Source organism: Myotis daubentonii, chromosome X (genome assembly GCF_963259705.1).
Source record: "Myotis daubentonii chromosome X, mMyoDau2.1, whole genome shotgun sequence".
Lineage (NCBI taxonomy): Eukaryota > Metazoa > Chordata > Mammalia > Chiroptera > Vespertilionidae > Myotis > Myotis daubentonii.
Genome location: NC_081861.1, coordinates 107,909,166 through 107,936,872, shown reverse-complemented (window position 1 = coordinate 107,936,872; position 27,707 = coordinate 107,909,166). Strand labels below are relative to the sequence as shown.

At 33.1% G+C, this 27,707-nt stretch overlaps 1 protein-coding gene across 3 annotated transcripts in view; it reads left to right on the top strand.

The window, feature by feature from the left end:
• Positions 1–27,707, top strand: part of POF1B (POF1B actin binding protein) — a 71,402-nt gene that overhangs the window by 24,147 nt on the left and 19,548 nt on the right. For all 3 annotated transcript variants that reach the window (XM_059679112.1, XM_059679111.1, XM_059679110.1), the window contains 5 exons: positions 1,984–2,085; positions 7,339–7,521; positions 17,623–17,753; positions 21,626–21,653; positions 23,174–23,248. In XM_059679112.1, coding sequence (XP_059535095.1) covers positions 1,984–2,085; positions 7,339–7,521; positions 17,623–17,753; positions 21,626–21,653; positions 23,174–23,248 — 519 coding nt within the window. The remainder of the gene's footprint in view (positions 1–1,983; positions 2,086–7,338; positions 7,522–17,622; positions 17,754–21,625; positions 21,654–23,173; positions 23,249–27,707) is intronic.

Here is a 27,707-nt window from a genome sequence, read left to right as displayed (position 1 = left end):
TTCAAGATCTCAGAGTCATCTTAGAAAAGTACTGTCCTTAATGATTTAGGACAATCTGCTAACTGTTCTCCTCACATGTATCCTTTCCTTTCTCCAATTACTCTTCCCAAAGTTCACTGCACACCTAAGCTTCTCACCTCTTACTACTTGCAGAACCAAGCCCCATCTGCCAAGTATGTTCCCTGTATGTAGGGAATATGTTGTATGTAACTTACACTTTTCCAATATTGGTGCCTTGACTTATTTTGTTTTCTTCACTTAGAATACTATTTCTTCCATTTCTTCATATTCAAAGCATAACTTAACTTTCTCTCAAATGCCATCTGATCAAAGTAATGTACCGACCATTGCTAAATGAAATTCCATTTTGTCTCCTGAATTCCATCCCATAAGTTATTTCTCTGTACCTTTTACACTTACGACTTTCTACCTTGTATTATAGATATTTATGTTCATATATTATCTAGACCAGAGATTAGAAAAACTTTTCTGTTAAGGGCCATATAGTAAATATTTTAGGTTTTTCTGGCCACATAGGGTCTCAGTCCTTCCTTTTATTTACAGGCCTTTAAAAATCTAAATACCATTCTTAGCTTGAAGACATCACAAAAATAGGCTGCTGGTTATAGTTTGATAAATTCTGATCAACATTTAATGCTCCTGGTAATAATCTAAGTATGATTCATGCTTTATAACACTGAGCAAAGTATATTGAGCATAGTAACCTTTTAAACATGCTACAATGATTGCAAGTAACTACCCAAAAGGTGTTGTTGTTTTTTCAAAAACAAACAAGTATAAAATAGCTTCTAGGGAATTTATCTAAATATATCCATCTTTACATTTAGTAACTCATCAGCTAGTCAATTTTAATTACTTATATGCTTTTCAACCAAAGTATCCCAGGTCATTTAGTTCAAGCACTCTTTATTCAAACATGAATATAAGAAGTATATATAGCTTTGTGTTCAAAAGTGTCTTGTGTTCTCAACAACCAGTGTTTTAGTTCTATTATTCTAAACTATATTACAATAGCAGACTGCAAAAATGCTAGAACCTTTTGTTGATTTTGAAATGGTCCTAAATATGTTAACTAGTAACAACCTTGGCCAATCCCTTTCTAAACTGTTCCTGTGTCCCAAAACAGATCAATGCAATTTTTGGTTTGTAACAAAACAACTCCAACTCCCCATCTACAAGTTAAAGACTCATGAAAACCAAAAGAAGGGAAAGGAATATATATAGTGCATGTTACATTTATTTTAGACTCCAGATATAATTTCAATAGCTCTTTCCTGGTTTCTTTCATATCTTGAACATGTCACCAGCCTTTATTTCACTGGCTGACATCTTCTAAGATAATACTACATCAATTTAGTTGATTATATGGAGATACAGTGGCTCTTAAAACCTTTACTCTGTTCTCAGTATTCAAAACATATTGTACTGAGAGCCTTAGCTTTGATTATCATCTCAAATAAGAACTGTACACTTCAAGGGTACCCAGATTGAGTTCCAGGAAAAGAAATTATGTAATATAGTTCTACCTACTTTGTGGCTCAGTGGTGATGAATTATGTTTATTTTGCATTTCTCTAATAATACTTTTACGGGGAGTGAAACCTGCCCGAGAACCAAATTTAAATGAGGTTGACCTCATGCCTGTCTACTTCAGAGAAAACTCTGAGAAAATTATACCTTGCCTTAGGAACAGAAACAAATTCTCTTTTCCACCCCTTTATAATTTCCCCAAAACACTGTGTTAGGCCTCGTTAAATGTAGTAGGAGAGATCCAGATTTTCTGTTTGAGAAAATAGGCTATCTTTATTACTATTTCTTTACATCTCTCAGACTTTATTGAAATATCTCTTCCTATAGTCTGCCACTACCTCAGAGTTTATTAAAGACTGTATATTTACTTAAGTTAATGTTTCCCTGAAAAGGTACCTTTCAAAGCACAACACAGTTTTTATTGTCTTTATAGGAACCACTGTCTCCATTCCTAAGAGGAGGCCATTTCTTCCCAGGAAACAATGTTATTTATGAAAAAACAATAAGAAAAGTGGAGAAGCTAAATATGGATCAGGTATGTAAAATTTGTTTTAAGGCTTATTTTGTAAGTATATACTTTTGAATTATGAATACTTTAGTAGAGCTTAAATGACATTCAAATGTCAAGTGCTAGACAAGACCTCTGAGTCATAATACTATCTTATTATGTCTGCAGCACTTCATATCATCCTTAACACTTTCATATCCATTTCCTCATGTGAAATATTATTGTCCCTGTTATACTGAATGGGAAACTGAAGTAAAGATATGTCAATTCACATAGACAATTAATGGTAGAATCTGAACATAATATAAATATCCCATGCTTTGTATGTTTCTTTTAAACTGGTCTCACAAAAATCACAATTTAAAACATTATAATTTTATTTTAATTCATTTAACATAAAATGTTAAATTACTATATATGAAAAATATTGTATACTATAAAAGTTCTAGAAAACGAAAGCTTCAAGTCACACTTTTAAAATTCCATTGAACTTAATAAGTACAGCAAGCATGTCAAACTCGCAGTCTGTGGGCCACATGCAGCCCACAACGAATATTTTTGCAGCCCAGCCAATATAATGGTAAGAAACGTTTTAATAAAAATTTTGTAACTTAATTTTTATAATATCCTGTTATACATAATTATTAATAACGGACTACAACATTCACTAATGATTACTATAATCATGTTGCATTTATTTCCTTTACGTGCTTTACGTGCAGGCACATCATTTCTCTCCACTAATACTAGAATATTTTAGCAGCCAATTGTCACATCTACAGTCTTGGACTGACTTGTTTGGTGTGCACAACAGGAAATATTTCACTTTCGTAGAACAAGAAAAATAGGTTTTTTGCATTATGCTTATTAATTTGTGCAGTTATTCAGTGTCTGGTAAGTTAATGTTCAAGAAAAAATATTAATTTTTATTTGAATGTTCTATTATTTTATGTTAACAATGACTCACTTATTTCAGCCCTTTGTATTCAACATGTCTCTATCGAAATAAACCTACGTTTCTATGAAAATTGAAACTTTTGTTTTTTTGCGGCCCACATACCGTAAACTTAAACCTTGTTTACTTAGCCCGTGTTAGTCTTGGAGTATGACATGCTTGAAGTACAGGGTACAAAACTGCAGCTCTGAAGGCCCAGTCCTTCAAAGCAGAGTTGTTACTGTAACCTGCAGAGGTTTCCACATGACCTGTTTGGTGGATTCAAGCATGCCCAGCCCACACAAAGCCTGAGACTTATCTCCTGGACATTCTTGAACTAGACAGTGTGTTAATTTCTTAAGGTTGCTGTAACAAACTACCAAACTCTGGATGGCTGAAAACAACAGAAATTTATTTTGTCACAGTTCTGAAGGTTAGAGTTAGGGTATCTCAGTGTCGGCAGGGCCATGCTCCCTTTGAAAACTTTAGAGAAGAAACTCTTCCATGGCTATCTTCTAGTTTCTGGAGGTAAGGGTTCCTACACTTACAGATGCATAACTTTAATCCTTGACCCTTAAGCGGCATCTTCATATCCTTTTCCCTTTGTGCATGTCTGTCCCTTCATATGAGGCACTAGTCATGTTGAAGTAGGACTTATCCTAATGACTTCACTTTAACTTGATTATACCTCTGTTTCTTAATAAGGTCACATTCTGAGGTACTGGGGATTAAGACTTTAGCATTTCTTTTAGGGGGAGCAAGGGGCACAATTCAGCCAAAAAATAGGCAGTTAAATAATACTGAATTAATTTCAATCACAACATATTTTTTCATATAGGAATGAAAGATTAAAATATACTAAATTTTCCTTTGTAATTTTCTTGGTATGAGAAAATTATTTTTCTGAGCATTTCTGGGCAGTTGTTACCATATTTATAGAAACTAATGTATATTACTTAGATGTTGCCCAATAAAAAATAAATAGGGTAAACTCATATTTATAGGCATCCAAATCTTTAAGATTCTGGGGTGCTTGTAAAACTGTATGTAGTCTGAAGGGTACAGTACACATATCTTCCAAAGAACAAGCAAAATATTTCTGAACATTATGATTCCAAATAGAAAAATTTCATCAACTATGTCAGTTCTTCAATGGGCACTTTCCTCAAGCTATCAAATTATATCATTTTTCCTTTATCGAGCTGAACTGCCAAAATAATAAGTTTAGCACATTTTCAACAGCAAGGAATGGTTGAGGCACATCATTTCATGATGCTTCCAACTTCTTGTTTCAAAGAGAATAAATAAACGTTTTCTAAATTTTTGTCCCTAGAGGAAAGAATTGAACACCCTGTACATTATTATTGCTTTGCATCTGGATTAATTAAAGAAGAACCCCTTTAAGAGAACACTGCCACTACTTACTATTAACTTATATATTTACATTTCTATTTCCACTTTTCTCATGAATGACTTAACTGATTTGGGAGTTTTGGAGCTACCATGGAGATTTCCCAAGGTAAAAGGAGCCATTCATATAGGATAAACTACAATTGCTTTGTTGTAGTTGAATTTCCTCAGTGATAGAAATACAGTGAGATGATCTGGATAAAGCCAGAATCTGTACAAACCTGTTTAGTATGACATGAGACTAATTCAAATAAGATTAGCTCTTAGGCGATGGGACCTGTCCAAGAAAGAGGTCTTTGCATTAGAAGGCTGTTAAAATGGTACCAGTTGCAAGATATTATCCAATTCATATGAATTGTACTCTATATTTTTTCTCTATCAATGAAGACAAAATATATGATAAATCAAAAGTGTTTGATCTCTTGCAGGTTAAAAACTCAGCTTATAGTATGCTTCAAAAGTATGAGAATATCTTGCTTTGGAACAACAATTTTAGTAGTCATGTGTGAGAATTGAAAACTGAGTACCTGCTAAGACTTCAGTGGTTCTAGTGAGTGGGTACGAGGCCAAATAGGTTCAGGGAAACCACAAAGCACCCCAAATGGAGAGACTATTCCCATTCTATTCAAGAGGCAATGGATACTTTAATAAAGGAAGATGAGTGAGAAATTAGTTTTGTTTTCTTTATTATTCTTTATTGATATGTCCTTTCAAAGTGTTTCCTAACTTGTTTTTTTGAAGAAATACATTATATTTTTTTCAGGAGAAATTCTATTTCAGTAGTGTATGAGCTTCCCACTGTGTGAAAGTTTTCTCAGAGTTCAGACTTTCACTGACTTTATCCTAATCCAATGTGTGAAGGTATTTTGTAACATTAAAGAACAGATAATACATTTACCCCCTGAATTTGTGTAAGAGTTCCTGATTAGTATACAGCCAGACTTCTAAACTGTAGACATCTTAGTGCTTGTATGTTTGTAAAGTAAGTCATATTGGAAAAGAGCCTATAGAAAATGATTCTATGAACTGATTCTATGATCTTTAGTATCTATATGTCTACCAATTCAGTTTCTGTTTGTAAAATGTGTTTCTTTAAATATTTTTCTTTCTTTCAAAATACTTTTTCTATACATGAAATGATAATTAATACACATAGCTAAAAACATCAAGGCATAAAATGTATTAAGAGGCACAAAAAAGTATAAAAAGAGAATAAAAATGCATACAGTGAATAAATAGCCTATCTATCCTGATTCTCTTGTCCCTCAGTTCATCTTCTCAGGCAGTCACTCTTAAAAGTGTTTTTGCTCTGTGCATTTCAAAGCCATCATATATATTTTTAAATATACATATATGTACATTTTTAAAAATGTTATACAAAGGGAGCATACTATATTGATTCTTATGCATCTTGCTTTTTCCATTTAACATAGTTTAAAATTGTTTCATACAAAAACTGAAGATCTGAAGTGTTTTATTAATACAAGTCAGCTTTCCACAGTCAAAGAAAATAGGGCACTCAATTTATACTTTTGCAGTTAATTGTATGTGCATGAATATATTACTATAAGTCAAAAAGTATTATTTTTTTCTTTGAAAATTGGCTTTCAGGTGCCTGTTATCAAAGTAGAACATTAACAAAAAAAGTGCAGGAAATTCAAATAAACCTGAAAGCCCTCAAACTGAAATAACCAAATATCTTTTTTATTCTGTGCTCTATACTTATGAGGAGGAAAAACCCTCCATGACAAATGAACAAGCAGATAGCAAAGATTTAATTAAAAAACAAGTTACAGAACATATTAATGGCAGTAAAAATTTAGCTTAATGTTCTAAAAGAACTCTGATATAGAAATCATGAGTTCCAGTCCCAATTTTGCCACTGATTAGTTGTGTAATTTTAAGATAATCATCCATTAGTTCATTTATTCTTCATAACAACCCAATGCGACACATATTGTTTCCACTTTTACAAAGGAGGAAACTGAGGCTAATAAAGATTGCATATGCAGTTTCTCAAGATCACACAGTAAGTAATAAAATCAGACTTAGAAGACATATTTTCTGGATCTGAATTTTCAGTCACTGTTTTTGAATATTTTTTCTTAATTCATACTCAGTTTTCATAAGCGTAAGAACTTTCTCCACCTCCACTGTGATTCCTAACATTGAAAATCACTACATTATATTATTTTCTAATTTTATAATTCATCTACAGCTTCAGAATTATAGTATTATTAGGTAATTAGGTGCTGAAGTATCTGTTGAATCATCAAAAAAGAGGACTTAATATTAATATTCATTATAGTTTTAGTGATAACTATTAGTGGAATATTAATTTAATCAGAACATTCAAGTCCCTGACCCATTTAGGTAAGTATTTGGATGGTCACAGCCACTTGATCAAATAAAAATAGAATTCAATAAAATTTCCCCCAATGGAATACTTTAAATTTGATGAAAGTAAACAAAATAGAAACAGATCCATAGGCACAAAGGGAAGGAGTGTTGGGGAACTGAGTGATAAAGGTGAAGAGATTATGCCAAAAAAAAAAAAACGCAACAATCTCATAGACACAGACAGCAGTATGGTGATTGCCAGAGAGAAGTGGGGGAGGGGGGAGGGAGAGGTTGAAGGTTTAATGGAGGGATAAGTGGCGACAGAAGGAGACTTGACTTGTGATGGTGAACACACAATATACAGATGATGTATTATAGAATTGTATACCTAAAACCTATATAATTGTATTAACCAATGTTACCTCAATAGATTCAATAAAATTTAAAAAAGAAAAGAAACAGAAAAAATCACTTAGTAAAGCTACAAATCCTAGGGCTTCAAATATCTTGTGAAAGAAAATTTTAAAATAGTTTCAGTTGGGTTTTTCTTGATCAGTAATTTTTATTCTCAATGACTCTTTTGGTATGTGTTTTAGGAATTCTATCCTCAGGTTCAGTGCCATCATCACATTGTCCAACAGCCCCAGATCATCCACTCTCCTCATTGTCAACAATCCCATTCTAGCCAGCAAATCCAAACTATCACAGGAGGTGACTCAACATCTACAAGCATTGGAAATGACCTTTGCCATGGTGAATCAAGCCATGTACATGAACAGGTAAGTTCAATTAACTGATACCTTACAAAATTGAAATAATACCCTTAAACACTTCTCACTCTGTACAAGTACCCATATTAAATTTTCATCAAAATATTGAAAAGTTATGTAACTAGGATTTGTAATTTGTTACAGTATTTTAAAAACTAAATTTCCTTTTCCTCTCAGAACACAAAATATTTCAGGTCTATTAATGAACTAAATCTATGAAGGAATCATGAATTGATTAATAAATTCCTGATTTATAGCTGATCCTCAGGTCTAAATTGGGTCTAATGGTTGTAAAACCATTAAATATTTTTAAACATTAAATACTTTCATGAGATATGGTACTTAAATGAACAGTGATTTGCAAATGATATTATTGAAGATTATTATAATGGTCTCATTTCACAGGCTGGTAATTACTTCCTATATGTCTTCTTTGAAAATATGGTATATTAAGTCAAGTTAAAATGTATATAATTTATTGTATATTACATAAACAAAATATAAACTAAAATGTAGTTTCTAAGCATTAATCTCTTGTGATATAATTGCCAGTGACTAATTTATGTTCTGAAAACTTTGGAATCTTGTAAACATCTGTTATGCAAGTGTTAAAGGAAAAAAGATTTTCTTGTATCTTGGTAAAGTTAACAACAGGAACAATGAATAATCAACATCATTTGTATGTTTTCAGATGTCTTTTCTAGTAAAGAATAACTTGCTCAAATTGACCCTTTCATAGGCAACTCTTAGTAAAAGACAAAAGGAGAAAAATAAGAAAAAATAAAGGAACCTGTCCACATAAGAATTTGATTGATTTATATTAAATATACATGATATTACTTCTAAGGGCTGTGAATTTGAAATATGCACTTTATCTGTATTTGTCAAAAAGAACCACAAATAATTTAAAAATCCACCATTTTCAATCTATAAAGCCTTAGAATGATATTTTCTCTGAACCATCTTATTAGATTAAGTCACTTGAAATATAGCTAAATCTTGTAATTTGCTTCAGTTTCTTCATTTTAAAATAAAGATTTTACATCACTCATTTCTTAAAGGCTGTTCTAAGAATAAATTATGTTTTGTATGCTAAGCACTTACCATAGTTGAGTGCTATTGGAAAGTACTTAACAAAATAGTAGTTCTTAGTTTTTAGTAGCAATTATTATTTATAAACATTAAATCTTCATGCCAGGTCCTATGAAAAATACTAAAGTGGGTAAAGCATTGTCACATTTATTATAAGTGTTTACTATCTAATATGGAAATGACAAACTTAAAACATAACACAAAACTAAGTGTCTTCTGTCATAACAGAGGAACAAGTAATGTGCTTTGAGAACAGAAGAGAGAAGAAATTAATTTCAGCTGGAAGGTCAAGGAAAGCTTTGTTGAGGAGGCAGGAATTGAACTGGGCTTTGAAGAGTGAGCCAATTTTTGTATATGGTATTGTGGTGTGGCATAGAGTTGACATCCTAAGAGGGAATTACCTGAAAAAAGTTATAGGTTTGGGAATTTACATTTTGGGCTTCAGGAATAGGTTTACAGTTAGTGGTTTGGTTTGTATGGAAAGGAAGACAGAATGAGGAGTACTAGATCATGGGGCTCAAATGTTAAGTTTAAAATGTTGAACTTTATTTGGTAGGCAGTGCAGAGTGAGTGAAGGTTATTAAGTAGGAAAATACTGATAGGTGTGCTTTAGGAGGTTAATCCTAGCAGCTTTGTACAAGACAGATTGGCATACTGATTAATTTTATTCTCACAGTGATCAGATGAAGGTGTCATAACAATAGGTAGGGAGTGAGGGACAATTATCAGAGATGGGAATAACATGCTAGGATTAAGAATCTTGACTAGTGGCAATGGTGATGCTATATTCTTTCATTAGCTCAGTACAACTAATAATATATTTGACCAGACCAGATATTGTCTATTTAAAAAAATGGGTAGAGTTGGGTAACTAATATATTACTTTCTATTTTATTATTCATACTTCAGTTTGAGATTTGTCAAATGCTGGTGGCTTTTTTGTATATATAACATTTTTCTAGTTTTTCAATAGCTTCTGATGATAAAGTTGAAGTGCTGTTGAAAATAGAACAGTGCCCTGGGAATCTTAGATGTGGTAATTCTACTTGTATGGGGTTACATAGGATTGGATACATTCTTGGTCAGAGTGAAGAGTAACCTGACTGTGCAAATCCCATGGACAAGGGATGACAGGGAGTGAGTTGTCTCACCTAGGTTCCTTGGTGTTTATATGTCTCTTCCACCTGGCAGAAGTCTCTTTAAAGAGTAATAGAGCAGAAGTAAGTTGGGCTTTTTAAAAATATACATATTTTATTGATTTTTTACAGAGAGGAAGGGAGAGGGATAGACAGGTAGAATAATCGATGAGAGAGAAACACCAATCAGCTGCACACCCCCTACTGGGGATGTGCCCGCAACCAAGGTACATGCCCTTGACCAGAATAGAACCTGGGACCCTTCAGTCCACAGGCTGACGCTCTATCCACTGAGCCAAACTAGTCAGGGCAAGTTGGGCCTTTTTAAAACTAAAGGTGGGCCCATTTTTAGTTTGTGTTTAGAGTTCAATTGTAAGTGGAGGTAGCATAATAAGGTGGGAAAAATATAGCCTTTAAATTCAATTATTTAGGCTTATAAAAGCCTGTGCTGTATGATCTGAGGTGTTTGATTTAACTGAAGTAACTGACTTAACTGAACTGAACCTCAGTTTCCCCATCTATAAAAGAGGTAGAATCATACTTAATGTGTAGTGTATCTACAATACAGTTCAATGAGATAAAATATCTAAAGTACCTGGCTTAGTGTCAAGCACAAAGTAGATGCTCAAATGAATGTCCAATTTTCTATCTTCTCCCTCCCTGAACACCATGCCACAAATCTTTCCAAGCATAAATATATGAAATTGTATTAATATTTTCTCATTGTAATGATATTTTTAAATGAAACTAAAATGCTTTCCACGAAGCAAAATATATTCAAATATTTTTGAAAATAAAATGTGGAAAAACTTGGTTTCAAAATATTTTTTAGAAAACGAATCTATGTATGTTTTCATGGTTTTCCCTAGAAGTATCACAATTTTTGTTTCAAATTCAAAACATCACTAATCACATGTCTTTCCTGGAGACATTAAGAATAACACACTGTGATCATTTCCCTGCCATTAGCAAGAAATAGATAATTTCACATATGTTAGTGACAGGGGGAAACTCAGCTGAACTCATTTTACAAGTTGTCATACAGGTGGTGGTTATTAGAAAAACTCAAGTAATTATGTATATTGTATGTGCAATTCTTTTCCACTTGGCTCAAGGCTTCCAAAAAACCTTTAAGAGTCATGGGAGGATACAAAAAGAACAATTCTGATTACTTGGATAGTGCTATTGCCAAAGGAAAATACTCCAACTTGGATGTTTTTCATTTGAAAATTCAATTTATGTCAATATCAAGACAGCATAGATCTTAGTGTCAGGTGTTTTTTTCTGGAAAGTACCCAGGCAGCTTTCCACAATGCTTATTTAACATAAGTCCTTCACTAATGATGGAATCTCTGGGCCTTTTAGCTCTATGAACTCAGAAGCTTCCTTACTTATTAACACGTGACTCATATCCCCCTCCATATTAACTGCCTTCTTCACCCCCATTATTGAAAATGAATGTCTTTTATTCAGACCTCTGTCCCCTGCTATTGTTTCCAAAAATTTAATTCATATCTGTGTTGAGCCCATCTTTTCCAAACACGACCCTTATCTGTGTCCCCCTACCTCCTGCTCTGGTGCTCCTTTGAACTCTTGTTTTATGGCAAACAAGAATTGCTATTTATTAGCTCTTTAAAATATTTTTTTATTTTTTTAATTAGAGTAATGCCTGTAATGCTTAAAATGTCAAATAATAAAAGATATATAAGAAACAGCAATTCCCTGTTCCAACCTTCTTCATGCACACCTGATCCCCCAGAGGCAATCATTTTCAACTCTTAGCTTTTTCTTCTGGTACTTACCTCCATACACCTAAATAGTATGCATATACTTATGCTGCTATTTCTTGATTTATTGAAGTTGTATATTATCTCTTAATAATTCTGACACATAGAATTTAGTTCTATAAATCCCAAGTTTTGTCTAAATCAGTACTCAGTGTTTATGCTACTATTGACATGAAAGTATTGTTTGTTGCTGAACCAATTTGCGTACTGTTTTGCTTCTTTTATTAGTATAACTATTTTTGCTGATATTAATATTTTCCTATTTTTTATTTGTTTCGTTTTCTATGTGTCTTCTGCTAATTCTTTTCTCAAGGCAATTTTATACATTTAAGTGTTCTGGTTTTTGTTGATCAATCATCTCTGTTTAAAACCCTGCAATCCGTATACACGAGCCCTCTTGACTTGTATTACCACTATCTACTGACCTTCTAGCCACTCTCCCTATCCTTTCACAGTTTCATTGGCAGGCTTACAATCTTCTCCATTTCCCGATGACCCCTGACCTGTAATTATCTATGAGAACTTCACCACTCATATATATCAGTGGTATTTCCCACACTCTGTCCTCATGGTTCTTCATTACCCTCATTTTTTTTATTATTTCTACTACATCCTCAGCCCTCATAGACTGATACCAATCTTTTAAATATCCTTCTATCTTTATTCCAATAGCAAATTGTCCATATGCCTTAAATTAAATAAGACCATTATTTATATGATGGTTTAACATTTTACCAAAAGGAAAAAAAAGTAGGTATTAAGTTACCTACATTTTCCAGTTGAGAAAACTGAAGTTCAGAAAGTTTAAGCAATATAATTAATCTAAAACTAGGAAGTGGGAACTCCACTTTTGGCCCCAATTTCCATTCTTTTTTTCACTTCAGTGGTTTGCTGCCTAGGTCTACTCATATAGAAAATTAAATTAGGGTTTTATTTTAATTACAGAGCTGTTGTTAGGAGTAAAGTCTTCATTTTAGAATTGTGATTGTTATACAGTACATTCAATTCAGTGACATTTGTTGAAAATCTATGTACCATGTACTGTATAATGCAACATAGTTTTACTGAAATATCTATAGAGATTAAAATAGCAGTGAAAATTTTCAGAACCTAAAATTCTGACATTTTCTCTAGCCAAGATTTCTTCTTGTGGTACAAAATTTCTTCTTACTATGTTTTTTACCCTATTAGCCAAAAGACATTGTGCCTAAAATGTATTTAATTTAATGTCTACTCAATTAACTGTGATCTCAATCAGTCTAACAGTTATTAACTGTCCCAAACCAAAGCAAAATAAATGAAGAAGTAACCTTATTTATCTAAAATCTTATCATATCATAGTGTGGTGAAAGCCTGGGAGGGGCGTGCGCAGGGTGGAGAGGGTCAGTGGGGAAAAAGGGGACATCTACAATCCTTTCAACAATAAAGATAAATTTAAAAATAAATAAATAAAATAAAATGTTGCCATATTATGAGCTTTGGGGGGCTAATAATTTATACTTTGTAAATCTTTTATTAATCCTGATGTTTTTTGTTTTTATGTAACAAAAAGTTACTACCCACTAAGGTCTAAGCAGAACAAACTTTGTTACTTAACATGTCCATGATCTTTAAGAGGATTAGACATTTATGTATGATATCTTTTCTATAACATGGCATTTTAAGCGCTTTATAAGTCTGCTGAGCAACCTTTCTAAATATGTGAAAAATGCACACACTTAAGCCAGTTACCTAGTGGTCATAAATTTAATTAAGCCAACACCCTATACTACTGGTTTGTGACTGAATCTTGCTTACAAACTCTCCATAATCCTGAGCAACATTTCTCACAAATGTGTGCCATTAAGTTTGAGGGGAAGGAGCAGGCAAGAATATTTAGATAGCTCAGCCAAAACTCTATCTATTCTGTGCCTACTATCTGCAGGGCTCTATTATCACTACCATTAAACTTTGTAAATATGGTTGGTCAAAATTATCATTTTTAAACATCAAAGTTAATATAAAGTAGATGGTTGCAAGAAATTCCACTCCCAGAATATCATCAACCACAAATAAGAAAAACAAAACAAAACTGGAACCAGAACAAGAACTTCCAAGGCAATAGTGAGGTGAGGCCCAAGTTTTCCCTTTACAAAGTACTTCCTTTCTACAAATTCTCTGAGAAATGATCACTAATTTATCTCTGCTTTCATACCTAACATTGTTGCCTTGCCTTGTGTTTGTGGCAGCAATTCTAATCAAAGTTGTGTGTTTGTGTGTGTTTTACCTACAATCAGAGACAAGATGTTAGATTGCTTGGCCATTATTATAGTCAAATAGTTAACTAATTAAAGAATCTTTAACTTTTTGTAATTTTTGAGAAATATCACATTTTGCATATCTGAAAATTACTATTCTTCAACACAGTTTGTATCCCTTCCCTGTTTATATATAAAAAAGTTAAATCTATTATCCAAAATTGACATTCAAAATAGCTCTCACTCATTAGGCAGAGAGTAGATATGGGCTATGCACATATCTCAAATATCTTATCAACTCACTATTGTCACAGAGAGAAAACCTCTACCCAGTTTTCTATCATTATTCTGACCCCAAATTCAAGTTGGCTTGGGAGGCTCCTGATATTGGCTTTTTAAAGGCAACCAGAGGATGGCTCTTATTACTCTCAGTTTGCAGATTACATTTTCATGGTGTCATGTTATTTTATTATGAATTTTTCATTATTCCTCTGTGAGAATTAAAAAATGTGTTAATGTATATATATGAGCATGACATTGAGCCAATTCTAAAAAGATATCTCAAAACACACCTGCAAACAGTTAAAATAAAACTAAGAAGGGGACTCTTTCCCCCTCCCCACGTGGGAGTCTGTACTTGTTCTTCAATAAATCTTCACCTTTGCTATACCACCTTCCAAAAAAACCCCACAAAAAAACCTAAGAAGCTCTAAAGACTTGTGATTTAGTAAATGCAAAAAATTGTGAACTGGCACATCACCGTTCATGCTTAGAAAATGTCATCTTATTGTTGAGCATAGTCCTGTCAAAGATTTAACAGTAGTTTAGAAGCTGACTTCTGTCTGTCCTCTCTCCTCCAAACTTTTGAACCCAACTGGGTTTTGGATTTTACTGAGTGTACTCAAATGTTATTGTAAATAGTAAGTTGTACAAAACTGAGAATGAATATATATACAAAGGAGTGAAATTGTGTTCCCTTCTTTTCCACCTTGACATGTCTTTTTCCAAAAGAACTGATTCTTTAATTCTAATGTTCTAACCCTTTCTCCAGCTGATTCAAATTTATTATTTGAATTTCAGGCATACTTAGCATAGTTTCACACTAATAAAATCAAACAACTAACCTCCAAAATAATGCAGTTAGGAAGATTGCAATTCCAAAGTAACTCCTTTGGAATTGCAATGAAAACAAACAGAAGAGGTCATCTGGGGAGGCAATATTGTGTAGTGGTTACAAGACTGCATTACTTCATTTAATATTTACATAAAGTTTACAGCACAATGCCTGGCACATGGTAAGAGATTAATAAACAGTAGTTATTAATACCATTTCTCAAAATAAAATCACATACCTTTAGTAACTTTTAATACTGCTTTCTAAATATGAAACACACAATTAATGTAAATCATTCCTTGTCCTGAGCTCTGTAATTCTCTATTTAGGTACCTACATTTTCCACCACATCCAAATCACATAAGTAAAAATTTTAATAATGGCATTAAGATTCATGTGGGTGAAGTCTTATGTACATGAAAGATCTACTAGTATGAAGTGCAATGCTAGGAAAATATTTGCGCAAAAAGAAATAAATATTTCAAGACAATCTGAAATGATGGAAGTACTATGTCAAATGAATCAAACTTGAAGGAAAAAAGAAACAATTTTCACATATGATGAAGGGATTACAATCCCCTATTAGAAAAAATGTGCAAAACACTAAACATATCAAATCAGTTGTTTGGAGATTCTAACAGGGGAGCTCAGTACTTGAATATCCTTGGCTAAATAAAATCTTTCTGCTTGGAAAACTTAGTTTTAGAAGGGGCACACATAGAGAGGTGAGGCAGGAAAATAGTATCTATTTGGCCAGCTACAGCAATGAAATAACCTAAGGATCAATGGAGTGATATTGACATGACAGCTAGATTTTCCTCTTATCTAGTTAAGCTTGATTTTTTTCTTTTAAAAAATGCTTTTTTTTATTGATTTCAGAGAGAGGAAGGGAGAGGGAGAGACAGAAAAAACAATGATGAGAATCACTGATCGGCTGCCCCCTGCATGCCCTCTACTGGGGATGGAGCCTGCGACCTGGGCTTCTACCCTAACTGGGAATTGAACCATGCTCAACCACTGAACCACACTGGCCAGGCTTGATTTTGTTTTCAATTACAGTTTACTTTCAATATTATTTTGTATTGGTTTCCTGTGTATAGCATACTGGTTGGTTAGACCATCATTTACTTTACAACATGTTTCTCCTGATATTTCCATTACCCACCTAGCCCCATACATAGTTATCACAATATTATTGACTATATTCCCTATGCTGTACTTTATATCCTATAACTATTTTTGTAACTACCAATTAGTACTTCTTTATCTCTTCTTTTTTTCCACCCAGTTCCACAAGCCCCTTCCTTTTGGCAACCACCAAACAAAATCTCAACAGACACATAAACATAGAGAGCAGACTCATGTTTGGTGACTATGCATTTAAAGGTTTTATATTGAATACATACAACTTATTAAGTCTATGGAATTTTAATATACTGTGTAATGAAGCCTACTCTGTTTAGGAAACAATCCTTCTCTAATAAAGCAACTTGAAAGGGTACATGGACAAGATAACATTGTAATGTATTCATTCAGACTTTTAAAAATATGAAAAATGTATATCTTAATAAAAACATGATCACACTATACTGTATATTGAGTATGGCTTTCCCTCATTTATCTATTTTATAAATGGATTATAATATCACAGACATAATTGTGAAAGCTCATCTTTGTTTATTTTGCAATTCTTCCATTTGCCTCAGCATGGGTGATTTTTAGGGTCTGCATCCAGAAGATGGGTTGAAAAGGAAATATCATTGGCCAAATTTGAAGTATATTTATTATACATATACTTAGGAATATGTGTGTTTATAGGGCACCTTTGGTCCCACATGCAATATCAAAGATGGTCTGAAATGCAGCTTAAGTTATTAACATCCAAGTAGTGTTGTTTTGGAGATCAGAGGCAAGGTGGATAAAAAAGTAGAAAAGATTGGGACCAAACAACATGAATTTATTAGAATAGATCTTATTCAGGATATTACTCAGAGTATTTTGTGTTTAGGATTTGAAAAGTTTCCTGGGTCTAAGAATTTTCTACATTTGGCCCTATGCCACTCTTTCCAATGTCAAATTGATTGGATATTCAATCCAAATAATAAATGCCGCGGGGAGGTCAATGGGGGAAAAAAGGAGACATATGTACTACTATTTGTAATAGCTTAAACAATAAATTTAAATTTTTAAAATATAAAAAAGATTTAAAAAAGAAATACATAGAAACACATTACATTAAGGTTTATTTAATCTAACTTTAAGATATACTAATAAATCAAACTTTCACTGAGAAGATGCAATTCCAAATGAAATTAATTCTTCTATAGTCAGTATAATTCAAGGAATTCACATTTTCTTTTCCAAAATGGGACAGATGGGTAAGCCATGTGGTGATAATGCACAATTCAGAGATTTTCATTTACTTGTTTTACTGCTTTACTTAAGCATCTATGTTCCAGAATTTTTATATAAATTATTCAAGTTTTGCATTTATTAGGTCACTTAGATTTGTATGAAATGAAATTTAAAATGTTATCACAATGTTGCTTTACTTTAAATTCATCCCATATTGAAAAATGTATACCCCAGATGCAAAAAAAAAAATTGTGGCTTGATTCATGAGGTGACTTTGTAATTAGTTACTTGTATTAGTCATTATTTCACATTTTTCATTTCATATCAAAACATCTGTGAATTTAGAAATACTTAATATTGTTTATAATTGAGGTTGATGTTTTCTTCAGGTGATAATTCAAGATGATGGCCCTGAAAAATTGGATCCCAAATATTTTGGAGAGTTACTTGCTGATCTAAACCGCAAAAATGCAGATCTCTATCACTGCCTGTTAGAACATTTGCAGAGAATTGGAGGAAGGTATGGTTAATATATTATTTGCTTTGATAGTGTACCTAATCAAACATTTATAATACTGTAGTATTTCTAACAGACTATTTTTAGAGCCTTTTTAGGTCCACAGCAAAACTCTAGTACTTTTAATGGAGAAACAGCACAATTATATATGCAGATATAGCAAATGTTTCATTTTTAGAGTTAATGTACTTTATGAAAATCATCAAAGAGATCACACCAGCCCTTCTAGGATCAGTAAAAAAATTCTATATATATTCTTCTGTAATGTATTTTGGTGGCAAATGCAGCCTCTTGGACAAGATACAATCCTACTGCCAGCACATGAGTCCCATCTTCAAAGCTAAGCCTTCATTACTCTTTATACAAATCAACACCTTCTCTGATTACCTAAACAACTGTTTCACAGATTCATCCATTTGTATAAGTCACTACTTTAAAACCTTTCCCCCTTACTCTGAGTAATTATTTATTGTCTACTCTATACTACACTCTGTGCTTTTTTAATATTATCTAATTGACACAGTTACCCTCGAAAGTTTCAAATGAAGACTCAAAGAGAAAGTTATTGACTTAAGGTCACATACCTTCTAAGTGCTTGAGATGAATTAAAACATTTTGAGTACTCTTTAGCTATAAATTATGACTTAGCTTTTCTACAAAGTCTTCCTTAGATATTCATTTTGGTCTTGGTGCTACTCTTCTGTACATTAATAATGTCCTGTGAATGTTTGTATCAAAGTGTCACATTATAAAATCGAGAGCATATAGAGACATAATCTTAAGTACCCTGATTCTAGATCCATGTACTTACAAGCAGCATCAGCATCATGTGAGAGCTTGGAAACAGACCTACAGAATGAGAAACTCTGAGGGTAGGGCCCAGCAACAAGCACCCCAGAGGATTCTGATACATTCTCAAGTTTGAGAAGCATTTGACCTGTGGCAGCATTTTCAACCAGTGTGCCACAAGAATTTTCAAAACATGCAATACCTGACTACTTAGTCAGGGGCACTGACCTCTTTCCTTTATATTGTCAAATAAACACATATGTAATACCTTAATAAAGAATAAAATAATAAAAAATGACAACAGCCAACACACCAGTAGCCGTCCAGTGTGAATGAATCAAAATTATACCTGTATTTTTGTCAGAATGGCAGAAAATAGAATATATATTTTTGGTGTGTCACAGAATTTTAGTAATTAGTTTATGTGTGCAATGAGATTAAAATGATTGAAAATCGTTGGCCTAAGGCTACAAAAGTGGCAACGTCTGGGACTAGTACCTATACTCTGAGAGCCTTTCTCTGTGGGCAAATCACTTGACTTTTCATTACTAGATATGTATTCCAAAATGTTTAAAATATTGCTGACAATTTTAAGAAATTATCAAAAATTTGAATCATCAAATTTCAAAGGTCACAGGATTTAGACCAATTTTATATTGTGCAAACTTTGCCTTGAAACAATTATGTTTGTATAAAATACAAGATAATATTTGTGTTTTGTATTGCCCCAAAAGAGTTCAGAGCATGTGGCCTTGACAAAGTCTCTGTTAAATAAAGATTTACAGAATTAGAGTTCAATTTATTCTAAATTTATAGTCTCATACTAAATAAAAGTAGAAGAAGTAGCTATACAAGGAAAGTTCAATTATTTCATAATAATCATCCAGGTAAATTTTAATCTGAGGTCTCTAACGAACTTTCTCTCATGTGAAGGTTTTGATAAATATACATGGATGATATAAATGTGTAATTAAAGACTGCAAAGCTTTGAATTTAATTCCTAGAGTAGCTAACAAAAAATGTTGAAAGCTAGCATCTGCAACATTAGTAAACGCTCCAGGATGGAGAGGAGTTTATATGTTTCTGTTTGTCATAAGGTTGTCAGTTTCTTTCTCTTCGTTCTTTCCCTTTCCTTCCTTTCTCTTTCTTTCTTTCTTTCTTTCTTTCTTTCTTTCTTTCTTTCTTTCTTTCTTTCTTTCTTTCTTTGTTTCTCTTTTTTTGTTTGTTTTGTTTTTCCGTGTTACATTTCTTTCTACCTAGGAGATGAGATGGTATAAAGTGAGTGCCACTCTATTTCTCACACAATGTAATTTTAGACACCAACTGCCAGTGCTGAATAGAGATGTAATCCACAATGACCTTTCCACCTCCCTGCTCTGCTCTTTTTCCACTTTCTCCCTCCCTCCCCTTTTGTCTCCACTTCTCTTTCCAAATTACAATTCAGCAAGGAGTGTAATCCTTGGTCAAAATTTGACCCAAAATTTCAGGGTCAAAATTAAGGAAAGCTGTCTCATTAAACCATTCTGGTTACTCTTTAATATTCCAGTGCTTCTTGCTTTATTTCTTTGTATTATTTTCTTATTTGTAGAAAAAAGTAAGGGACTAGAGGCCTGTGTACTAGGTCGGCATTAGAATTGGAATTTTAATAAAGTGATGATTCCAGTTATCAGTAGGGCAAGACTACTAAAACTGCATTGTGATTCATATTTTAACTTGTTTTACCTTCCAATATATGCATGTAATTACTTTAGTAAAATATTAAATAAGTAGAAGATACTTTATTTTGTTTTGCTATGGCCTCCTCACAATTTCTATTTTGGGGGACAACACAGAAATACCACATGCATACATATATACATACATGCATATGATTGCACAAATGTAGTCATGTCTTGGGAAATGGAATCTTCAGTTCTTCTCCACATTAGCTTGTATATTTTTATAAATGCATACACAAGGTTTTGCCCAGTGAGTGACCCATTTATTTCAATTAGCAGTATATTACTCATAAGCACTTACTTAGAAGGTAAATGTAGGAAATATAGGAGCTATTGTACTAGCTTAATATCTCTAAATCACTTTTCTGTTTTACTGAGGATATGTCAATCATATATTTATGATTTTCTAAGACTGTCTGATTTTAAGATATTCTAGCTTGCTGTCAGAACATGTGTAGTGTTTTTGTTTGTTTGAGAAGTATATTCACTAAATGTATTTTGGGCCCAATTCTTCCACTAAGTGCAGAGAGAGCAAATAGGCAAAAATAAAGGCCTGTCTGTTGCCACTGACAACATTAGAACTGTATGCTTCCCAGCTTTTACCACTCGCCAAAGAAGCAAGTGGCAGACTGATATAGTCACTAGCAATTCTCTTCCAGCTTTTGCCTTCCTAATACGGCTTTAAAAAGGGGTTGCATAAAAGAGGGCAACAGGGGACATCTGTAATAGTGTCAATAAGTTTAAAAAAGGGGCCTTCCAACCCTCATTTTGATGCTGGAAATTATATTATTATACTAAAATTTTGGTCATGTTGCTTAAGGTCTGTCCCTATGCAAATATTCAAATACCCTTTAAACTTTGTCTCTGCCATTTATATTGTAGTGTATATTGAATGAATTTCTCAATCTTGTTTTGCAAGTTTGGATTTTGATAATACTTGAAATCACTGGAATCAGCATTGAAAAGGAGCAATACAAAGAGGAAGAGGATGTATAAATAGACAACAACTATTATCATTATTTATTCACTCAGGCAGTATTTATTGCCAAGCACTGAGGACTTTGACATCCAGCCTCAAACAGACTGGTGTTAATGGATGATACTAACCAATTCTGCATATTCTGTCGGTTTGTTATTTGGGTATTGCTTATTTTTAACAGATTAGCTAGTTACAAGAAAATTATCTTTACATTTTTGAAGTGACATTTCAGTTATTTTAAAATTTTTTTATTTGGACTATAAATTGAATTGGTGCTTTTATGATATATTGAAAAGTGAGATAAAGTAATTAAAACATTAGCATTTATGTATGATCAATGTACATATTTCCCTAAGGTTGTCTATCTTTTTTTTTTTTCATTCTTGCAGCAAACAAGAATTTGAGTCCACAGATGAGGTAAGTGTAAAAGAGAGTTAAAAATCAAACATGGAATAAGAAATAATGATCATTTTGCTTTTAATGTGATATAGCCATTTATGTCTTTGTGATGGCTGTAAAAGCAATAATCTGAAATCAGTCACACAAAAAATGTTTTATCAGCTGTCACTTTATGATTTAATTTGTCTTTGATTATCAGGATATTTAAAATTTAATTGACCACATATTCTCTGCTTTATAAAAGTAAAATATATATTAACTAAATAAATAGCAAATTTAGTTTTAATGTACTTTGAAACCTTGTATGTCCTGTGACAAATAGCAGCTCAAAGCATTTTTTTCAAATATTAATTCTATTATATATGCACATTTTGTTAATAATTACTTTTAATGGAATAAGTCATAAAATAGAGAAAGAATATATTTCAATGTAACAAAGCACAATGGCCTCCTTCGTGCGAATTTTTATCTTTGTTTCCAATTTATTGATATACTGGATTTCATTTTTTTCAGTAAGCTCTAAATTGCCTTTAAAAATACTGACTTCAATATAGCCTCTCACTTAAAATTAGTTGAAGATTCTCAGTGTTGCTGTGGCAACATCATCTTTCAAAAATCACCACAGTTCTATGTAAATTTCCATAAACCCTTAATATTATTGTATTTCTCCAAATTTTTATTGTTTAAAATTAACCTCTAAAATGTCATATCTAACACACAACAAAAATTCCAAAAGGTTTTCAAGAGATACACTGAAATAAAGTGTCTCATGGGATTTAAGAGGCCATCCTCTTATTCTGATTTTTAAATTTGTTTTATTTTTAAAACCTCACCCTAAGATATGTTTCCACTGATTTTAGAAAGAGAGGAAGGGAGAGAGAGAGAGAGAGAGAGAGAGAGAGAGAGAGAGAGAGAGAGAGAAAAGAGAAACATAAATTGGTTGTATCCCATATGTGCCCCAACCAGGATCGAACGTGCAAACTTTTGGTGTACAGGACAATGCTCCAACCAACTGAGAACAGGGCCATCCTCTTGTTTTTCAACTGCTCTTTTGAAAAAATAAAAATGGAACATTTGGTTGTCCAAAGCTTTTCCCTACAGTGCCTAAAATTGAGGGGTTTTCCCATGGTGTGTGTAGTATAATCTATTTTAAAATATTTTTATTGATTTTAGAGAGGGAAAGAGAGATAGAAACATCAATGATGGGAGAGAATCATTGATTGGCTGCCTCCTGCAAGCCCCCTACTGGGGATCCAGCCCACAACCCAGGCATATGCCTTTGACTGCAATTGAACCCGGGACCCTTCAGTCCGCAGGGCAATACTCTATCCACAGAGCCAAACCAGCTAGGGCTAACTTTTAAAAGTAAAAACTGATTAGGCTAGAAATGAAATTTGTAGCAACTATTACATGAAAAGTGAAATAAGTTTTTGATGTCCCTAAAAATAAGCCCAATGCACAAGTCTGTGGACTGCGGACCCTAAGATTAAAATAATAATGTGTAACTGTTCAATGGATAACATTCTCTTTTCTTATAGTCAGAAGACATTGAATCCTTGATTCCCAAAGGATTGTCAGAGTTTACAAAACAACAAATTCGCTATATTTTGCAGGTGAGATGGTGTCAAGAGTGGGTGTGAGAACAATACTAACAAACCTTTAGGTTAGAATGGTTCCCTTAATTAAGAACAGAAATTTTCAAATAAAAATCCTTTTTCACAAGAATTGATTATACTGTATTTTGATTTTAAAAGGATTACATTATAGTCTGATCAGATCACAAACACAAGTAGAATATGACTAACATACAGGAAAGCATTCAAGAAATAAAGGGTGGGGCAAACGTAGGTTTACAGTTGTGAGTATGTGAAACACAGAGTTTATCTTATATTATTATTTATTTATTTATTAGTGTATTATTTTCCATATGAACAACTGTAAACTTACTTTTCCCCCATCCTGTTTTACTCCTCAATGTGGAATGCCCTTAGTCTCTCCTCACTGCTGTAGCAAAACCTGACTTATATCTGTTGCCCTCCTTTTCTCCTCCTCTACCCGTCTCCACCATACTTCTGCCAGTGAGAGATGGAAAAGCAAGTGCCATGCTTTTCTTAAATTGTGGGAGGCTGGAGACCCCTGGAGCAATATAATGAAGGGAGAGATAGACCAAGATAGGTGCTGTGAGAATATGACTAAAAAGAATACATGTGTTTACAAAAAAGGGTTCTGAAGACAATATCTAAATTTGATAGTTGGTCTCAAACTTTTGTTTATCTAAATTTTGGACTTGGTGTTATATTTGTAAAAATTAAATGAAATATTATTTTTAGTGGTATGCATTCTGTATAATAAAGAGAAAGTGGTATGGGGCATACATATGCTCTGCAGAACCTGAATCTTGGAGAAATTCTTAATATTATCTCTGGAGGTGGGATGCTCATCTAAAGTGCATTCATAATTTATTTCTGCAAAAAAAAAAAAACCCAACCCAAACTCCTTCTATGAATTTTTGCATCTAAGATTATGAGAGACATTGGTCTGTAGTTTTCCTTTCCTGTATTATCTTTAGTTTTGTCGTCAGGATAATAATAAAACTAGCTTCATAAAATGAAATGAAGAGGGGTTCTTCCTTTTCTATTTTCTGGAAGATAGTCATAGACTTGGTATCAAGTCTTCTTCTATTTATTTATTTTTTATTTATTGTTGAAAGTATTACAGATGTCTATTTGTTTGTTTTTCCCATTGACCTCCTCCACCCCACACCCGCCCCTCCCAGGCCTTAACCACTCTATTGTCTGTGTCCATTTATGCTTATAAGTTCCCCAGTAAATCACTCCCCACCCCCCAACTCCACCTTCCCTCTGGAATTCACCAGTCTGTTCCATGCTTCTACGACTCTGGGTCTATTTTTGATCATCAGTTTATTTGGTTTATTAGATTTCATATATGAGTGAGATCATATAACACTTATCTTTCTCTGACTGGCTTATATCACTTAGCATAATATTCTCCAGGTCCATCCATGCTGTTGCAAATGGTAAGAGTTCTTTCTTTTTTGTGGCTGCATAGTATTCCAAATGTACCACAGCTTTTTTTATCCACTCATCTGCTGATGGGCACTTAGGCTGTTTACAAATCATGACTATTGTAAATTGCACTGCTATGAGCATGTTAGACAAGTCTAACATATTCTTTCTTTTTTTATTCTTTATTGATTAAAGTGTTACACATATCTTTTTCTCCCATTGACCTCTACCCAGCTATGCCCACCCCCCAGCACATGCCCTCATCTCCCTACTGTCTGTGTCCATTAGTTAAGCTTATATGGATGCATACAAGTCCTTTGGTTGATCTTTTACCCCTCCCCCTCCCTTGCCTTCCTTCTGAGGTTTGAGGGTCTGTTCGATGCTTCTCTGTCTCTGGATTTATTTTTGTTCATCAGTGTATGTTGTTCATTATATTCCACAAATGAGTGAGGTCATGTGATATTTATCTTTCTCTAACTGGCTTATTTCCCTTAGCATAAGACTCTCTATGTCCATCCATGCTATTGTGAATGGTAAGAGTTCCTTCTTTTTACAGCAGCATAGTATTCCATCGTGTAGATGTACCATAGTTTTCTAATCCATTCATCTGCTGATGGGCACTTAGGCTGTTTCCAAATCTTAGCTATTGTAAATTGTGCTGCTATGAACGTAGGGGTGCATATATCCTTTCTGATTGGTGTTTTGAGTTTCTTAGAATATAATATTCCTAGAATAGGGATCACTAGGTTAAATGGCAGTTCCATTTTTAACTTTTTGAGGAAACTCCATACTGTTTTCCACAGTGGCTGCACCAGTCTGCATTCCCACCAGCAGTGCACAAGTGTTCCTTTTTCTCCACATCCTCTCCAGCACTTGTCATTTGTTGATTTGTTGATGATAGCCATTCTGATAGGTTTGGGGTGATACCTCATTGTTGTTTTAATTTGCATCTCCCAGATACTTAGTGACTTTGAGCATTTTTTTCATATGTCTCTTGGATTTCTGTATGTTCACTTTGGAGAAGTGTCTATTTAGATCCTTTGCCTATTTTTGATTGGATTGTTTGTCTTCCTTTTTTAAAGTTGTATGAGTTCCTTATATATTTTGGAAATTAGCTCCTTATATCAGATGCTAGTATGTCTGGCAAATATGTTCTCCTATGCAGTGGCTCTCTTTTCACTTTGTTGATGGTTTCTTTTGCTGAGCAGAAGCTTTTTATTTTGATGTAGTCCCATTTGTTTATTTTCTCCTTAGTTTCCATTGCCTTAGGAGCTATATTGGTAAAGCTAGTGCTACAACATATGTCTGCTATTTTGCTGCCTATGGCTTCTTCTAAGATTTTTACTGTTTCATGACTTACATTTAAGTATTTTATCTATTTAGTGTTTATTCTTGTGTATGATGTAAGTTGGTGGTCTGGTTTAATTTTTTGCATTTACCTGTCCAATTTTCCCAGCACCATTTATTGAAGAGACTGTCTTGACTCCATTGTATGCTCTTGCCTCCTTTGTCAAATATTAATTGAACATAATGATTTGGGTCAATTTCTGGGTTCTCTCTTTTTTCAAACATTTGGTAGAATCCTTCTGTGAAAATATCTGGACCCGAATATTTGTTTGCCAGGAGTTTTTAAAACTCTAAATTCAATGCCTTAATAGTTATAGGTCTATTCAAATGATCTGTTTCATATTGGCTGAGTAGTATGATTGTCAAGGAAATAGTCCATTTCATCTAAATTGTCAAATTTATATTATTATAGTTGTTCACAGTATTCCCTTATTATCCTCTTGATGTCTGCAGGGTCTGTATTACTATCCCTTATTTCATTGCTGATACTAGTAATTTGTGTCTTTTCCCTTTTTTCTTTGTCAGTCTTGCTAGAGGTTTATCATGCTTATTGACTTTTTTCCCAAATAACTAAGTTTTATTGATCTCTTCTACTATTTTCCTATTTATGCTTCAATTGATTTTTGCTCTTGTCTGTATTATTTACTTCCTTTGCTTGCTTTTGCTTTATTTTTCTCTTTTGTGTCCAATATCTTGATATAGGAAGTTAAATTATTGATTTGAGACCTTTCCTATGTTCTTTATAAAAAATATTGGGGTGACATTGGTTAATAGAATCATATAGGTGTCAGGTGTAGATTTCTATGACACAAGATCTATATATTGTACTGTGTGCCCACCACCCAAAGTCAAATCATCTTTCATCACCATATATTTGACCCCCTTTACCCCTCACCCATTTCCCTCTGGCAAGCATTTAGTGATATAAATATCCTGTCATCATGGCTTTAGCTGTGTCCCACAAATTATGACATATAATTTTATTTCCTTTCAATATATTTTATTGGGGTGACATTGATTAATAAAATTATATAGCTTTCAAGATTCTAAGTTTATCTTTCATTTTAAGAAATCTGACCAATTTATCTGGGCATGAATTTCTTTGGATTTATTGTATTTAGACTTTTCTCAGCTTCTTGAATTTGTATGTTTTTAGCTTTTGCTAATTTTGGGAGGTTTTCAGTCGTTATTTCTTCAAATATGTTTTCAGCTCCACCCTTTCTTCTTTCTTTCAAGGACTTTGATGACATGAATGTTAGATATGTTTTATACTGCCACAGGTCTCTGAAGTTTTATTCAAAGTTTTTTAATCAGTGTTCAGATTGAGTAACAATTCCTATTGTTCTACCTTCGAGTTTGCTGATTCTTTGCTCTGTATTTCCCTTTATTTTTAGTCCATCCACTGAGGTTATTATTTTTTAGTTACTGAGCTCTTCAATTCTAAAATTTCCAATCATTTATTATTTATATCTTCTACTTCTTTTCTAATTTTTTTATTTTATTGCTGAGACTTTCTATTTTTTATTTGTGTCAAGCTTGTCATTTCTTGTTGAAGCATTGTTATGATGTTTGTTTTCAAATTCTTTTTAGACAAGTCTAACATTTTTGTTATCTTGATGTTGACATCTATTAGATTTTTTTCTTATCAACTTGAGATTTTCCTGATTCTTGGCATGAGGAGTGATTGTTTAAAATTGAA